At 36.2% G+C, this 17,440-nt stretch overlaps 8 protein-coding genes across 8 annotated transcripts; 3 read left to right on the top strand and 5 right to left on the bottom strand. All coding sequences in view use genetic code 12, as the record gives it.

Moving 5' to 3' along the window:
* Positions 1–297: 297 nt before the first annotated feature.
* Positions 298–1,776, bottom strand: CYS4 (cystathionine beta-synthase CYS4; the record flags this gene model as incomplete). The annotated part of the gene is made up of 1 exon (XM_064995685.1): positions 298–1,776. The coding sequence occupies one exon, from the start codon at positions 1,774–1,776 to the stop codon at positions 298–300; it is 1,479 nt and encodes a 492-aa protein (XP_064851757.1).
* Positions 1,777–2,167: 391 nt separating this feature from the next.
* On the bottom strand, positions 2,168–3,220 carry DASC09_020810 (6-phosphogluconolactonase; the record flags this gene model as incomplete). Its single annotated transcript, XM_064995684.1, has 1 exon — positions 2,168–3,220. The coding sequence occupies one exon, from the start codon at positions 3,218–3,220 to the stop codon at positions 2,168–2,170; it is 1,053 nt and encodes a 350-aa protein (XP_064851756.1).
* A 634-nt stretch (positions 3,221–3,854) lies between these two features.
* Positions 3,855–4,583, bottom strand: DASC09_020800 (uncharacterized protein; the record flags this gene model as incomplete). Its single annotated transcript, XM_064995683.1, has 1 exon — positions 3,855–4,583. One exon carries the CDS (start codon positions 4,581–4,583, stop codon positions 3,855–3,857), a length of 729 nt encoding a protein of 242 aa, XP_064851755.1.
* A 278-nt stretch (positions 4,584–4,861) lies between these two features.
* Positions 4,862–5,291, top strand: TSC3 (Tsc3p; the record flags this gene model as incomplete). Its single annotated transcript, XM_064995682.1, has 2 exons — positions 4,862–5,003; positions 5,068–5,291. 2 exons carry the CDS (start codon positions 4,862–4,864, stop codon positions 5,289–5,291), a joined length of 366 nt encoding a protein of 121 aa, XP_064851754.1.
* Positions 5,292–5,802: 511 nt separating this feature from the next.
* Positions 5,803–9,474, bottom strand: DASC09_020780 (serine/threonine protein kinase; the record flags this gene model as incomplete). The annotated part of the gene is made up of 1 exon (XM_064995681.1): positions 5,803–9,474. One exon carries the CDS (start codon positions 9,472–9,474, stop codon positions 5,803–5,805), a length of 3,672 nt encoding a protein of 1,223 aa, XP_064851753.1.
* A 645-nt stretch (positions 9,475–10,119) lies between these two features.
* Positions 10,120–11,475, bottom strand: DASC09_020770 (uncharacterized protein; the record flags this gene model as incomplete). The annotated part of the gene is made up of 2 exons (XM_064995680.1): positions 10,120–11,346; positions 11,425–11,475. The coding sequence occupies 2 exons, from the start codon at positions 11,473–11,475 to the stop codon at positions 10,120–10,122; spliced, it is 1,278 nt and encodes a 425-aa protein (XP_064851752.1).
* A 1,311-nt stretch (positions 11,476–12,786) lies between these two features.
* Positions 12,787–15,570, top strand: DASC09_020760 (uncharacterized protein; the record flags this gene model as incomplete). Its single annotated transcript, XM_064995679.1, has 1 exon — positions 12,787–15,570. One exon carries the CDS (start codon positions 12,787–12,789, stop codon positions 15,568–15,570), a length of 2,784 nt encoding a protein of 927 aa, XP_064851751.1.
* A 1,047-nt stretch (positions 15,571–16,617) lies between these two features.
* IRC25 (Irc25p) lies at positions 16,618–17,184 on the top strand (the record flags this gene model as incomplete). The annotated part of the gene is made up of 1 exon (XM_064995678.1): positions 16,618–17,184. The coding sequence occupies one exon, from the start codon at positions 16,618–16,620 to the stop codon at positions 17,182–17,184; it is 567 nt and encodes a 188-aa protein (XP_064851750.1).
* Positions 17,185–17,440: the final 256 nt, after the last annotated feature.

Here is a 17,440-nt window from a genome sequence, read left to right as displayed (position 1 = left end):
TCAAGAGATCATGGAAAAGAATTCCCACATTTTACATTATATTATTATTTAGTAATTGGAACAATCTATTAACAGGTGGTGCAAATAGAAATACAAAGTTACTGAATTACATTGTATTAATAAGCATTAAATTGTGATTTGGCGAATACTCAAAAAAAATTAGGTCTGAAGTTTGCGCTCGTAAATCTCACGCAGCCGTCTCAAAAAATACTGGATCAATAATTTACAGAGAGATTCAAATAACATTCATCTATTAGCAAATATAAAATAGAGTAGAGACACAAAAAGTTTCGTAGATCAAAGACTACAAAGGCCACTCAAGTAAGACAACAAATCAACCTTAGTAACAACATGAATTGGAACTAATTTGTCATCAGTAACAATAGCAGCGGAGTTAGTTTCAAAGAACTTATTCAAACTTGACAATTTAGTATCAAGAGTGATGGCTTGGAACTTTCTCTTTGAGAATTTAGATTCCTTATTGATGTCATAAGATTTGTCAAAGTCTTTCAAGCTTCTGAAATCAAGGAAGATGGAAGAAATGGAATCATTCAAAGTAACGGTCCTCTTAGAAAGATTTTTCAACAAACTACTCAAAGTGATCAAACCCAAAAGTTTCTTGTTAGAAGCATCCAAAACTGGCAATTGATCAAACCCATTGGTTTGCAAAATCTTGATGACTTTGGAAACTTTTTCATTCAAAGAAACGGAAACAACTGGCTTCAATGAAAGTTCCTTGATGGTCTTATTGTCAAATTCATCTTTTTCATCTTTTTCATCCAAGAAGCCATTCAATCTCATCCAGTCGTCATCAGCAAACTTGGTCAAGTAAGATCTAATAGAATCTGGCAATACAACGACAATGGTATCATTCTCAGTCAAATCCGGATGGTCTTTAGCATATCTAACAGCAGCAGCCAAAGCAGAACCAGATGAGCCACCAACTAATAAACCTTCTTCCTTAATCAATCTTCTGGCATAGTAGAAGGATTCTTTGTCTTCAGTCTTGTACCATTTGTCGATTAATTCTCTGCTCAAAGCATCTGGGATGAAATCATAACCGATACCTTCAACTTGGTAAACAGTCACGTCAGTTTTGTTCAAAGATTCCGGAACGGCCAAAATAGAACCTAAAGGATCAGCACCAACCACAGTAATGTTTTTATCTTGTTCCTTCAAATATTTAGCAATACCACTCACAGTACCACCAGTACCGGCACCGGCAACCAAAGCAGTAATTTTACCTTCAGTTTGTTGGTAAATTTCGTAACCAGTAGTGTAGTAATGAGCTAAAGGATTGTTTGGGTTTCCGTATTGATCCAAAATGATAGAGTCCTTGATCTCCTTGTTTAATTTCTTTGCTACACCAATATGAGATTCTGGAGAGTCCCAGGCAGCTTCAGTAGGGGTTCTAACAATTTCGGCACCAAGAGCTTTCAACACCGCCACTTTTTCGTTGGACATCTTCTCTGGTAAAGTGATAATGGTTCTGTAACCTTTAACGGCACCCAAAAGAGCCAAACCAATACCGGTGTTACCAGAAGTTGGCTCGATCAAAGTGAAACCTGGCTTGATTTTGCCGTCTTTTTCGGCTTCTTCAACCATTCTTTTAGCAATTCTGTCCTTGACAGAACCACCAGCGTTAAAATATTCACATTTAACTAAGATTCTTGGTTTGATACCCAAAGATTGAGGAATTTTGTTCAATTTAACAAGAGGAGTGTTACCAATGTGTTGTAAAACATCATCGGACAAAGAAGGAAGTTGAGATGGCATCTTTTTTTAAGGATTATTTGGCTAAAAATAAGGTTGTTTGCTCATCGTACAACAATTTTTTCTCTGATTTCTTTCATTTTTCTGCACTGCAGGGCTGGGGTCTTTCAAAATTCCACGTGCCAAATCTCATTTTGGATACAACCCTAGAGTCCGCTACAGTAAATACTGATAATAAACAATAATAATAACATCAATGAAATAGATTATAACCATGTAAAATAAAAAGTGATAATAAATTGTATTAGGAGTGAAACAGGCAACCAATGAATTAACAAAATAACAACCAAAAGAACAACAATAAAGAGAAAAACCTTTTAGATCAATAAAGAATGAGAGAGGCGCAACTAACTATATAGCCCACAGAACCACAAATGCATGCGTATATATACGCTCACTTATTCTTGTAGGTATCGACTTCGTACTTGTATTTCTTCTTAGTGACCATAACATCATCCAAAGCATCATCATCTACAAACCAGCATACTCTTCCTGCAGCACCTTCATTGACAATACTACTAGGTAAAGCTTTATCTGGTCTTTCAAATACTGTTTTGAGAATTGGAGCCTTTGTACTACCTTCTACCACAAATGTGACTCTAACAGAGTGACAAATAACCGGTACACTCAAAGTAATTCTATCTGATGGTCCTTTAGGGGCATTATTCACTGCCATGACCCAAGCAAGGTTTTCTCTTAACTGTTCTTTTTCTGGAAAGAGAGAAGCTATATGTCCGTCTGGAGCACATCCTAACAAGAACAAATCGAACATTGGTATCTTCACGGAGTCCTTGGATGCAAACTTTTTAATTAAAAGCTTTTCATAATCATCGGCACACTCCTCAGGGTCTGTGATTAGTGCTTCATTAATTGGGAAAACCGTTGGTAACCCATGATTCTGCCCCGATGGCGAGTCTGCAATCAAGTCAAAAATTTTGCGCTTAGCCAATCCATAATTTGATTCTTCATCGTCAAATGGAACCAATCTTTCATCAGCAAAGAAAATATCCCACTTATTCCAAACAATATCGGTTCTCTTCAATAGACCTTGATTCAACACCGCAATCAAGGAACCACCAGATATAGCAATCTTGAATCGTCTTTCTTGTTCCTTCTTATCTTTTTTTTTCTTTTTGGTTTTTTTGCCGGATACAGGTGTTGGCGTGGCGGCTGACAGAGTTATGGTGGAGCCATTAGTCGGCGTTAATTCATCATCTTTTATGGTTTGGTGGATAGCACCAGTTGATTGAATTTCTTCGCTATCAAGAATGACTGTCGGAGGTAGGTTTTCAAATGTATTGGTAGTCCAACTTTCCCTTTTGGAAAAAGCGATTGCAGAGTTTGGGAACAATACCGAGTTCTGCGCAGCAATGATATGGTCTGCCACAGCACCAGCGACGTCGTCGAATTCCTTGAATGCGTATATTTTTGGGACTGTCGTTGTCATTGAGACTGGTTTGTTTTATGATTTGTATTTATTCACGAATTGGAACTATTATTTCAAGTGGTTGATTTGTGATAACTCACTTGGTTATCAATGTATTTTGGTATGGTGGCCGCCAGCAAAGTGTCAAATCAGTAGATACTAACTTTGTTGCTGGACTTTAGTCTATCAGTTTGTAGTGTCACAAAAAGAGAAAACAGAGAGTCTGTGATTAGCAAACGACTCCATAAAATGTTTTATATGCCACAGATGGGTGAATATTGAGAAGAAAGTCTTTTCATTAAGGGGGGCAAAGACAGATAAACAAAATCAAAGAAAATGTGACAGACTTTGCTTTTGAGGGACTGTACGCACGAATGAGTAATCTATCACACGAAGACAAACGAAAAAGAACACCAATGGTTATTAGCGGTAGTAATAAACACAATATAATAGGACACGATAGTAAAGACAACGTAAGACTTTTATCTACCGGTTCTGGTGATTTGGTATCGCTAAATTAACCGTGGGGATTTCCTTGGTTTTTTTTCCCTACAAATTATATATCCACGTGAGCAGCTGCTTGCTTCGGAAGACTGCCGGGCAGTCGATTATATAATCTGCTGACACCACGTGAGCTACGCAGCGGTGCGGATCATCACGGATCGATGATCATCTCGAAGTCTTCTAGGTCTTGTGAAGAGGATGATGGCTTTGCCAAACCCTTTTCCCAGTGATTCCACACCACTTCATGAGGGTCATGATATTTGACCACTGACCAGTTCTTATCTAGGTAGATCCCATAATATATTTCGGCGTTGTCTATCTTTTCCCCAAAAGAATTTCTGGGATGTCGTCTTGTGACTTCTAATCCTTCATCAATAACCATTAAATCATCACCATCATCGTCAAAATCATTTTCTTCCTCCTCGTGATTGTTGTGACCATCCAGGGTTTCCCGGTTTTGTTTTCTTTCTCGCGCTATCTTCTCAAAAATCTCCCTCTTTTTCGCTTGTAATTGATCAGCCTCATCTTTCCCATGGAGTATAATCAATGGGTCAATGAATTTTTTTGATATGTAGTACTTGCGATTTTCGCCGTTGTCACTGGGTATCATCAACTCAGCGTCTTGGGTTTCCTCACGGTCTTCTGGTGTGCAATTCTCAATTGGTGGTGTATCCGTTGAATTTATTTGCCGATTCCCATTGGCTTTTGTAGCCAGTAGTATCGATATGTGATTACTATAAACTCCGTCTTTATTATTTAAGGATAAATCTTTGAAATATTCCGTTATTCTTTTCTTTCGCGGAACCCCATACAACAATGCTTCCTCATCATTCTCATCGTCGATTGCGAATTCCTCGCTACTTGTACGTTTCTGTTGCATTGTGACCTAATCAGTTGGATAGAGAATAGTTCTATCTATTTGCTGTATTCCCACCAAGATATTTATTCAGCAATATATATACATATATATACATATCTAAATCAAAAATACAAACCTCCACAAAAGTTCTAGAAATTCCGCTGGTTATGCGGGCGTGCACACACAAATTATGAGCACCGCCACATCTAACACTTTTTTTTTTCCTTTTGAGAAAAAAAGTCGGCAATACCACCACAATAATATACATTCGGATATTCATTACAATAATAGCTATTAATATGAAAGACAATCCTTTATTTAAAACTGACCCTGAAATCCTGAAAAGTGAAAAAAGTCTAACTTTGTTAGACCGAATTTACTGGGCTTACTATATCCACTTACCTTTCTATTTGATGACTACTGGAGAGGCTTTTGTGCTACGTATGTGTCAATTTTTTTTTTCTGTTATGCGATTTTATATTAAAGGCAACACTAACAATTGCAGATCTGATCATGTTTTTATTCTTATCATTTATTGTCTACGCCGTTGGGGTTTACTTGCCTGCTTCTACCTTTTCGCTCTGTGGCAGAATTTACTATTACATCACGGGCGAGGACTTGTTGCAAACTGTCAGACAGCACTTCCCAACCATTTCCAAAAACTACTTTTCTTATATTGATCTTCCATGGTTCAACGTCACCAACTACTTGGAAAACATAATCAATTAATCGACCATATTATTGGTCATATCACGAAATTATGGCTCTATTATACTAACACTATTCTCATTCTACCCATTTTAAAGAATTCTCATGTATTGCCAACATAAAATATTATGATTATTATTATTACCATTATTATATTTCAGTCTTATTTGCTCTTCTTACTTCCATTGCCACCATTAATAAAAGGAAATTTGTCTTCTTGTGTTTTTTTTTCTAATCAAAAGATGGCCATCTTTCCTGTGTTCTTCACTTCTCTTTTATCTAATAAGTCATCTATTTTATTTGCTTACCTATGCTTTAATCGTTCACCAATATATTATTAATCGTCAATAGTGATGTGTAGTTAACAAATTTAATCGTCCGATATCTATTTATAATTCATCAATCATTAAAAAGGATGTAATACCACTCAAGAAGAAAAAAATAATCAACAATAATAACGAATCGAAGTCACCAATATGATCATTGGAAATATTCAAAACTCTGATAAAATAAATAAGAAACCATAAACTATTTATTTAGTGTTACTACCATTGGCATTACCGTAGTGCATATAATGATGGTTGCTCCCCCCTAAGAACGATCGAACCTTTTCTCTTCTTGATATCTTTTTATTTTCCAAACTGGAACCTTTATTTTCACTACTGGAACTATTCTTCCTGGAATATTTATTTTCACTACTGGAGCTGTTTTTCCTAGACTTTTCCAATTCAACTTCGTTAGTCTTTATATCGTCATCTTTGATGTCTGAAATAATGCTGTTATCATCCTCTGAGTCACTGAAAATAGTTCCGAATTTTTTCTTGGTCAGCATATCAAGGCTTATTGGTGATGTAAAGTCATTTGCGTTTATCGCACCACTATTCATCCCATGTACCAGAGTTGTAGACGTGGCCCCAATAGAACCTTTCTTATCAGATTCCAGAGAATTGGGAGGAGACTGGGAAATCACATCACTGAAATTGCCATTATTGGATCGCATTTTGAATCTTGGTTTAGAAAAAGTGTTAGAAAATCTAGACTTTTTGGGCCCTTTTTTTTCAAATAGACCATCTACTGGACTGACGCCGACAGGTGAGCTTTTACCCAGATCACTAGTGTATGACTTCATTCTTGGCAAAGTGGGAATATTATCATTATTACCAAACTCGTCCACAGGACTATCAGCCTGAGGTTTGTGTGATGCGGAAGTAGAACCCATTTTACTTTTGACTGATTGAATATTTGACAAGAATTTTAATGGATCCTCTTCTTCCACTTCAACCTCGTCCTGACCTATAGATGAATTAGACGATAAATCAACCTCAATCTCCTCTGTGGCATTAACCAACTCTCTAATCTTATGAGCAGATTTAACACTTCCATATCCATCGCTCGAGATATTTGAAGGCGCAAGCATCTGAGTCAATTTAGAAGATTGATTGTCGGATTGCTGATGATCAGTCATCAACAGTGTGTATTGAGGGTTCCTGCTGGAAGATTTAGAATCTCCATTTGGTGATTCAATATCAAGTAATGGCTCTTGGTCTTTAGGATATGGTAACATATACGGTCTATCGAAATCAGTATTAATCAGTAGTTTGTGCAACCTAGTATCCAATGTTTCCATATTGTTCTCAGATTTCCTTTTAATTTTCAAATCATTCCGATATTTTTGATCATTTGGCCCCCCTTCAATTTTGAATTTTAGAGTAGAGTTTGGAGATACTAAGTCGTCATGATCAATCACATCATTGACCATGCTTTTAGTATGTAGGAACAATTCATTAATATGCTTTTCTGGTATCTTGGACGTCAGTTTTTCTCTTTCGATTTCAATGTTTGAGCACTTAACATTATCCGAAGTTAATGGGAATAGACTGCTATTAGGTTTGTTGATGGCATTAGAATTCGCCCAGGGATTCTTGTCACTGCCGGAATGGTACTTTTGGGTGGTTGCAGGAGAGCCTTTGTAGGCCAGGTAATTGTCAGTCATTGGAAATGGATTATTGGAAGGAGTCTTTGGTCTCATTTCAGAGAGATTTTGAGTGTTACCAGCCCCATCGACATTAGATTGTAATATTTGTGATATCTGATTAGGCTGCGGAACTTTCTTGAAAAAATCTTCATTATTATCATCAAAATCAAGTAAATTGTTTTCGTCAACCATTAAGGAATGGTCCACCATGGAAACCCCTGTGTTCATATCATCACCTTCATTCAATGTAGTATTGTATTGTGATTTCTGAGACTGTCCATCATCAAGTTCAAATCTACTGTTATCAGCAAATGAAAATTCATATTCAGTGTTATCTGTGTTTGGCGGGACATTCTGATACAAATGGTTCTGAGTGAGTTCAATATAAGATGTAGGCCTTGAGGCTTTACCACTAACCCTGCTCTTCATAGATGGTTGCCGTGATGGTGATTTCGATTTTGAACTATCATGTTCAAAGACGTAGAAATCATTACTATCGTTGGTCTGAGTTAAATTGATAGATGATGAGGAGTTGTATAAAATATTGTTGCCACTCTGTGAAATGTTGCTCTTGTTTGGTACCAAGAAATTGGTAGTTGATGAAGAATTATTGTTGTATCCACTATTTGGCTTTTTTAAAAGCTCAGAATCCTCATTGAATACTGTACTGCCAAAATTATATGCCGGATATGAGCCTTGAAAGCTCAGGGCTTTTCCTGGATCGGCCATCTCAAAGAAAGAATTGTTGAATTCATCAACTGATGGATATCTAACCTCAGCATTATCTATCAAGTCAGAATTTTCACTCCTACTTTGGTTATTTTTATCAGCTTGTTTTTGTGCTGGTTTAGTTGACTTCAAAATGTCGTTATCTTCAATCATTTCGTTGGTGGTTTGTAATAAAGTTTCAGTCAAAGATTTTATGTTATTTTGGTCTTTGTCTGGATCACTATTATTACTGCGTGGATACACGTTATACCCTGGTGGGGGACCTTGATTATATTGAGAATGAACAGCTGGCGGTTGATTCTGCTGAGCAGGATAGTAACTTTGATCCATTTGAGGGAACAGACTTGGTATTGACCCAGCAGATGGAAGCTGTTGCGGTACCATACCTGAAATATTTGAAGACAGTTGTTGATATGGAAACTTCTCTGGTGGTGGCAGAGTTTGTTGTTGTGGGGCATGATGTTGGTATGGATGCTGAGGTTGTTGCACTGGAGGATGGTAGTATGCATTCTGAGGATTATTATTCCGGGAATTATTAAGCATTTGGAAATATTGATGAGGCCCTGTTTCATATTTATCTAAGATGGGAACAGTCAAATTACTCATTCCACAAACAATCTCCACCACTTGATATATATTAGGTCTATAGTCTGGGTTAGCTTGCAACATGACAATTATCAAGTGCTTTAAACTGTCAGAATACCTCGGAACTGGCGGAAACAGAAAGGTACCATTGAGAATAGCCATTTGGCCTTGCGTTTCGAAAGGAGTTATATAAAAGCATAACTTGTATAAGAAGACACCCAAGGCCCAAATATCTGATTTTTCATCAATTGGCAAGCGACGATTCAAATCAATCATTTCAGGACATCTGTATTGTGGAGTTGTTTGATGAAGAATATCTTGATATAGATTATCGAATTGTTCCTTGGTTTTTGCTGGAGGTATAATATGACATGTTGATCCAAAATCACATAATTTAAAATTTCGATGAGCATCAATCAACACATTTTCAATCTTAATATCTCTATGAATCAAAGGTTTTGGCAAATAGTGAAGTTGTGATACCGCTATGGAAATATCATACATGATCTTTAATATTTCAATCTCCTTTAATTTTGTCTTGAGCCTAGTGTTCATAAAATCGAGTAATGATTTGTTAGGACAAAGTTCCATCAATACCAAAACTTCGTACCCTAATTTTTCGTTGGAATCAACAGTTGATAGTCTTGAGGCATGAGAATCATAGTATTGTACAATATTGGGACATCCTACCAATTTTTGCATCACCTTTACCTCGGTTCTTAGCTGACTCAAGCCAGTCTTGTCCTTCACTAGCACTCTTTTCAAACATGCTACATCGGAATTGTTTTCGGGAGGAGAGATTTGGACTTTATAAATATGAGCAAACCCACCTTCGGATAAGTAACTGATAATGGAACATTCATGTGAGCCCACTCTGAGCTTCTTTCCTGGCTCTAATCTTTTGAATTTATCCATTTAACCGCTGTTTTACTTAAAATGATGGCTCACAAAAAAAAGGGGCAACGTCACCTAAAGTTGGGGAAAGTCGATCTTTGCTAATCGTTAAAGGATTGAAGTTATCAAAACACTGAAGGACGAGCCTTGCGGATAATAATAATAATAATAATAATAATAATAATAATAATAATAATTATAGAAGTGTAATAATAAAAAAATGCTTTAATCACAATTTGTGACATCCCAAAAGGCATTGCTGGTCACTTTAGTGCTAAAAACCATCAGCCTCATTACGTGAGGTGCGGTTAGATGTTTGAGAAGGCTAATAAGAAGGCCTTCTAAACATTGCCATTTTATTCATTCGTCAAAGCATTTTAGTGTGTATTCTTTTTAATTGGTATGTAAGGTTTAGAAATAATATAAAAAGATTCTTGCCTATATACTTGCAACCTTTTCAAGGATACTCATCATTTCTAACCTCGTACGTCCGAGTCTCACGATACCATCTGACTTAGCTTTAACTAAATGATGATAAAAATCATCGTTTATTAATCGTATATTAAAAAAGAGAAAAAAAAAATGATAGTAGTAATACTACCCAAAATATCTTATTTTTTTGTTTTTTTTTTGAGCTAAACAATCTTTTTGAGCTAATAGGAAAGATCACATAATAATTTCCAATTTAGTGTCAACTTTGATTTCCTTGTTTGGTAAGACAACACAATTCTTAACGTAAACGTTGTCGTTAATAAATGTGTTGGAGGATAAAATCGTAGCCTTGGAAAATTTAATTTCATGGACTTCAAAGTACGTAACTGGATCGTTAGCCTTGATTTCTGTGCCTTCAATTCTTACCCATTTACCAATTTTGGTATCGGAGGAAATGATAGAGTATAACACCAATGAATCTTCATTGATTTCAACATTTTCTAATAAAATCGAGTTCTTAACTCTAACACCTTCATCAATGACACAATATGGACCAATTGAAACATTTGGACCAATCTTGGCCGATGCAGCAATTTTAGCAGTTGGGTGGATGAAAACAGGCTCAATGATCTCACATTTTTGGGAACTGTTATCTGTCTTGGTATTCGCTAACACCAAGTCATTGGCTGGCAAAGCACTGGCGGCTCTCTTAATTTGTCTCCAATAAGAACCAGACTTGAAGACATAGAAGCCACCATCATCTGGTAATTTGGCCAAAATATCATTTTCCAAGCTCACAACATCACTATCTATCGGGTCAACATTAGTGACATCATCAACAAGCTCATCTTTGGAATGCTTTACTTCGGCAATTTTGTTGATGATATACTTTGAATTAAACAAGTAGATTCCCCCGTTAATGATATTAGATAATTTTGACTCCGGTTTTTCAACATAGTGGATAACTTTGTTATTTTTGTCAGCAACAATCGCACCAAAAGTATGTGGGTGAGAGGCCAAATACTTTGGAACATCGATACCAAACACAACAGCTTTAGCTTCACTATCATCATAGTAATCTTGTTGCTTAGTAAAGAACTCCAAAATCTCCTTAAAAGGGAATGAACAAATGATGTCTCCATGAATAACGAAAATCTTTTCAGGGTTATTTCTCTTAATTTCATCTCTGAAATGAAATAAACCACCGGCAGTACCCAATGCTTTATACTCTCTCAAATATTTAATGTTCAAGTTTGGAAATTGCTCCCTGCACTCACACAAAAAGTTTTTGAAGACCGAATTTTCGTAAAATCCGATAATCAACACGTCTTTGATAGACTGGATCTTACTAATAGGTTCAATGATATGGGAAAGCAAAGGCTTGCCTGCGATGGGGAAAAGGACTTTGGGAGTGTTCAAACTGAGAGGTCTGAAACGTGTTCCTCTGAGGTCACCACCAACCTACCAATTGTTAGTAAAGATAAGAACTAAAGCATATTATTCGAACATAGCAAGGGTGTAGAAGTATAACAAACATACAAGAATTATGGCTTTTGTATTTGCAGCACTGGATGACTTTTTGTCAGGCATTGTGATATATGTATATGCTATATATGATTTGAGAGAGTGAAAAACTTGTCAACGACAAGGAGCGAAGTTCAACTAAATAAACACAGTATTACTTGTTTAACCACATCATCTGACAGGTGCACCACCAAGAACCGGGCAACAAAGGCGATCTGCAGAGTGGGAGTTGACATTACGGGGTACAGCACACGTGCCTACCGGGGGAAGCGACTCCCTACAATCGGTTTGTAATGACAATTTATATTGAAAATGGCTGATCAGTTCTTGAAGATAATACTGTATTCATGTAATAGAATATGTGAATATTAAGCAATTATCATTGGGGTTGTTCATGCTCCCAGACAGTAAAACACACGTGATTTTTTATGTTTTTGTTTTCCTTAATGATAAACCGATATCTTGATCATCTGGCACGTTTGCCATGTATTAATCAATCCGATGAATGGATATGGCTATGTAACTATGAAAAACAGAGGAAAAAGAAATAAAATCTTCATGAATATAAGGCGCTAGGAGCGTTCATGGCTTAGTTGGGAAAGACCCCTTTTTTCTTATAGTTGCACCAAGAACCCACAACTTAGGAGCAGTGACTTTGGTATTTGTGATATTTTATGGCATTGGCAATGAATCCTTGATTTTCACATCCTTTGAAAGCAACCATCTACTCAAAGAGAAATACTGTTTGTTTCTATCTTGTATATCAAGAAGTTACAATGTTTTTTGGTGCCCCGTCAATATAGTTCATGGTGATGATATTTCCGATTTCCTCCAAAAGGTGTTTAGCGATTGCAACTACATAACTCATTCCCTTAACATTCGGAAAAAAAAAAGCACAAAAACAACACATTCTTTACTTTTTGTGATCAACAAATGCAACCTTCTAATTCTTCTCACGTCTGCTTGGGCAATGTACAGGTTCATTTCTCAGTTTAATTTGCGAGACGAAAGTTTAATTTCGTTTATATTTGGCTTAAATTACTAAATTTGGTATTTGCATACCACATCATAGTATTGGCATTCCACAGCCTAGTACATTTCCCCCATCTGACAACATTATGCCTTTTAGTCATAATGGGAAACATGAGGCATCTCATGCGTTGCGGTGTTTGATGAACACAAATTGTGGATTTACTGGCAATATGGATCTCTATGTTTAGAATCGAATGCCTAATGGATTATATTGTAGGTGGTGCCCTACAATATATGGACAAGTATAAATCTGTTTTGATTCCCTAATTTCCTTGCAAAAATGGACAAATCTATCAATAATAGCTTTTTTTTGCACACAAATCAAACCAGTCCAACAAAACTACAATGTCTTCTCTTCCTAAACCAAAGGCAAGAGTGGTCTCTAAGAGTAACGGGTACTACATTGCTGCAAAAAACAATAAGTTCAAATCGGAGCAAGAAGAGATATTTTCTGATATTTTGGGTGAAGATGTCGATGAAAAAATCAAACTTTCCAAGAAATTAGCAACAAATCAATCCAACCACAATTCAAAATTACAAGAATATGATTCATTTGAAAAAACTGATACAATCAACAAAGTTTTCAAAGAGCTTGATAAAAGACTTTCTGCCGATAGTAAGAGAATATTGGCCCAATACCAGCAGCCTGATTACAAAACCCTTAAAGATCTTGATATGAATATTGATTTACTCTTGGACCCTGAAGTTATTCCATCATCTAAAAAGTTAAATTTTAAGAAGAGAGAATACTTCAAGTCAGGAAATGATCCGAGAGTGTTGAACAACGAAGTGGAAAAAGAAGTTGAAGAAAGAATTGAGAATTTGATTGAGAAGTTCCCAAAGGCCAAAACCAATACCGCTTTGTTACAATATGCTCATACCTTATCGAAAGAATTTTTAAGAAACAAATTTTTAGAGCAGAAGCATCAAGAATTCCTAATGAAGAACAGTCTGTTCCAAGAAATGGAACAGAGCAACTTGGAGTTGATCAAGTCAAATAATTCTGGATCTGTGACCACTGGTGGGTTGAACATTTCATTAAAGCACCCTTATAACAAGCACTACAAAGCTCCAAAGGAAACTTTAGACATGAATGCTCAAAAATACATGGAAAACAATACCCAAATTGCCGAGGATTCTGAGATTACTAATTCTGTTGTCAAAGATAATGATGTTGATATCAAATCAAGAACTGCCAGTTTATGCATTGATGATAGCAAGTGTGGCACAGTCAAAATTGGACCAGCTAGAGAATCCTTAATCGAATCAAATAATACTATCTCCTCTAATAACAACAACATTTCCACCATTAAAGAGGGCCCAGAGGAAATTAGGTCCAACACTACTGGCGGTAGTGTTGATTCTCAACGCCAAACTTTTTATCCATCTACTAGAAGACAAAACTTGGGAATGAGAAATAACTTCGCTGAGAACCAAGCTCGGTGGATGAGAGCCGCTCATAAATATAGAACCATGTATGGAAACAATATGCCAGTTCAAATGATGAACAATAGCAGAGCAGAAAGTCTGTACTCATACAGAAGTATGATGAACCATAAAATGGCTATCAGGTATAGTCAATTATGTCTTTCACAGGAACAGAAACCAACTCAAGGTGCTAGCGATTTATCTAGCAACATTTCTTTCCTCAAAGGTTCCTTGAATGGGTTTGACCCATTGAAGAACCTTGACATGACCAGTAGTCGTCGCAGTAGTCCAATGCTTAAAGCTTCCAATCCATTAACTCTTCCTGCTATTAACACAGACATTTGTTTGTCTATCAACACCTACTCAAATAATTCTGCGGTTTCGACTCCAAACACTATTAACTCTGCTGCAACTACATTGCCTACCCCTGTTTCTACTGTTGCAACATCATTACCTTCCTCTAATGGTTCTATTGTTGGTGCTACCAGTTCAGGCTCTCCAAGAAGAGAAAACTTTGTTAGCAAGAAAAATGCTAACCAGAAATTCAAATCCAAGTTGTCCAATTCTATCTCTGCTGATGACATGTATAGAGATATGGCCGTTTGCAAGGTTGAAGATGAAAAGCCTGCTGATGTAAACAAGGAATTGAGCAAATTGGAACCAATTATTGAAGTCACCTCTATTATGGAAGGCAGAAAGTCGGTCACTATCAGAGGGGTTGAAGCTGAATTGTTGCAGACAACCATGAAATCTATAGATGGTGCTAGAAAATCAAGGGAAATTCAGCTTACTAGAAGAAAATCCGAAATCCATGCTTTTGAAGCCATCAAGGAAACCAAGAAGGCTGTTGACCATTCCAAGCCACTGGGTAAAAATTTGTCTCCACCAGGGGTTATTAAGGCAACTGACAAAATAGTTTCAACTGGAGATTCAACAAAGAAGCTTGCTGAAGCCCCAGTCATCATTCCAAAGGCTACCAAATCAACTGTTTCTTCTACCATCACAGCTGCCCCTAAGAGAATTGAATCTGCTTCAGCCGGACAAAAAGCTTCTAGATCCAAACTCTCATTCTTCAAGAGAAATAAGGGAAAGAAGGCATTCAAGGTTGAAGAACAAGCTCCTCCAGTTCCTCCATCGCCATATCATCACAATGATGAATACGCTGATATCAATTCCTATGATGCATTAATTGACCTTTTGACAGTGGAATCTATTGCTGGTACAATAGAAAACAAGGATTTCCTTAAAGTTGATGGTGCTGACGGATTCTCAAGAGCTTCAAATGCTTCCAGATCTACCATCCAAAAGAATAGTGCTTTGGGAATTATTGTTCAACATGAAAATGAATCTTCTGATGAATCTTCTGAGTCCGAAAATGATATGGGCTCTCCTTTCTCCAATGCTGATTCTAGTCCTAATACGATTACTTCTGATTTTGGTGATGAGTACTCTGAAATTCACTCTAGTCTTGATTTTGAAACTCTTAACGATAGGGAATGTTTGAAGGCCAAATTCAAGAAAGATATGAAGAGAAGTACCATGTTGACTGAATACAATTTCTTTACCGATGAAGACATCGAATTGATTTTTGATGATGAGAAATTCAACAAAGAATTTATCACCTTCAATCGCAAGAGAAAGAGTTTCGACATATTTGAAACTTACATGATGGCTCTTACGAAGATGGATATCAAACAATAATTGGTCGTTGTTTTGATAACACCCATGGATTAAAAAAACACAAAAAAAACAAAACAAATGCTTTTTTATTTTACCATTTCTTCAACCACTTGTTGCTTTCTCTAATTTGGGGAAACCCTTCATGCCATTATTCAACCTATATTATATTCACAGTATAAAATTTTAATCTTTTTTTCTTCCCTTCCTATTATTACCTTCTTTTCTTTATTACTTCTGGAAAGTATATGTACCATTTAATTTTAATTCAATTTCTTCCTTTTGTTATACTATTTTTGTTGATTTGTAGTTTGCATTGATTCGTTGAATTCGAGGTAGTTTGCTTTTTCCTATAATCACATCTAATTTAATACCCGAATCTATTATTTAATAGTTTTTCTGCTTTCATACCAGAACATTGAAATAAAATTAGCAGCAAATAGCTAAAAACACTGAACTTATAATTTTCTTATATCTCGATATTGTTGGTTTCTGAGACATACCAACCGTACGGGTATATTCATAAAGAATATGTTGGGAGTATCTAGCAGAGCTAGAGTCACCCGCTTGTTGATTAGCAGTAGAAGCCATATCAGCCTGCGTAGTTGAAGTGTTCAGTGCATTAACACTGACAGGATCATTGGAATCATTAGTTGAACTCATTACAATAATAATATTCTTTCGGGTCTGTCAAGTCAATGTTAATTAATTCTCCTTACTCATCTATCTAGTTTACTAGTGTGAGATATTTTTAAGGATGTAAACATCCTTTAATACATAATTCTTCCTTCCTGACTAGAAGAAGCTCCTTACATCATTATCCAGATTATTGCTCCTTGTTCCTGACTTGCTAAGTTACGGTTGCAATTACTACTCAAATGTAGCCTGGAACCAGGAATGTAACAATGTCAGAACAATCCAGTATCGGCACCATACTTCGGATTAATCAGAGAAATGAGTAAAATACCACCGTAATGGTATACACCGACAGAATACACTCACAGAAAAACTCTTTTACATCTTTTATAATCAACATTCACATAAAATTGGCACAAAACACAATTATCAACAATGGAAGATCCTAATGACTTCTCAAACTTTTACAAATCAGTGTCTGAATATGTTCCTGGCTCTCAGGATGAAGTAGGGGTACAGATCATGGAATTTGTCGATAAACTAGTGATTTCTGTCACTTACAATGGTCAAAAAGATTCAACTTATAAAATTCCTATTCCAAACACCACTATCCTAGGGAACCTTCAAACTACAGAAAATGAATTTGGGGCCCCAAGAAATGAACTATCTTGTGTGGAAGATTATGAAGAAGAAGATGCTGCTTATGATGAAAGACATGGGCTAACCAAAGACTTACTAGATCAAACCGCCAATATCGAACCAATATGCTTGATAGGAGACTCTTCAAATTATAAATTAAGAATATTATGCACTCAACTACTAGTTTTGCTTCTTTCTGTTAATGCGTCTGAGTCGAGGGATGTGATTTTATCGGTGAGCTCAAGACTTTTCAACGGAGAAAAAGTCAACGATAATGATTTTGATAATTTATTTTTTGTGATGCAATTAGTGAAAAAGTGTTATCTACAAAGAAGAAAACCGATAACTTCGGCTCCATTATGAATATATGTCAATGGTTGATTTTATGGTATATATATTAGTAGAGATAAAGAACTGAAAATAACTAAATAAAAAAAAAAAAATGAAAAAGAACAAAAAAGGATAGCAAGTTTCGTAAAACAACCTAAGGTGTCTTATGCGAATGGAATTGATAATCAATATCTAATGTAATCAGCAAATACATGTAGCATATAGCTATAAGAATAGAATGGGGACTAAGAAGAGCAAAAAGAAGAAGGGGGAAAAAACATGTAAGGCA

The sequence above is a fragment of the Saccharomycopsis crataegensis genome (assembly GCF_037102585.1).
Source record: "Saccharomycopsis crataegensis DNA, jcf7180000000074, whole genome shotgun sequence".
Classification (NCBI taxonomy): Eukaryota; Fungi; Ascomycota; class Saccharomycetes; order Ascoideales; family Saccharomycopsidaceae; genus Saccharomycopsis; species Saccharomycopsis crataegensis.
This window is presented reverse-complemented; position numbering and strand designations above follow the sequence as displayed.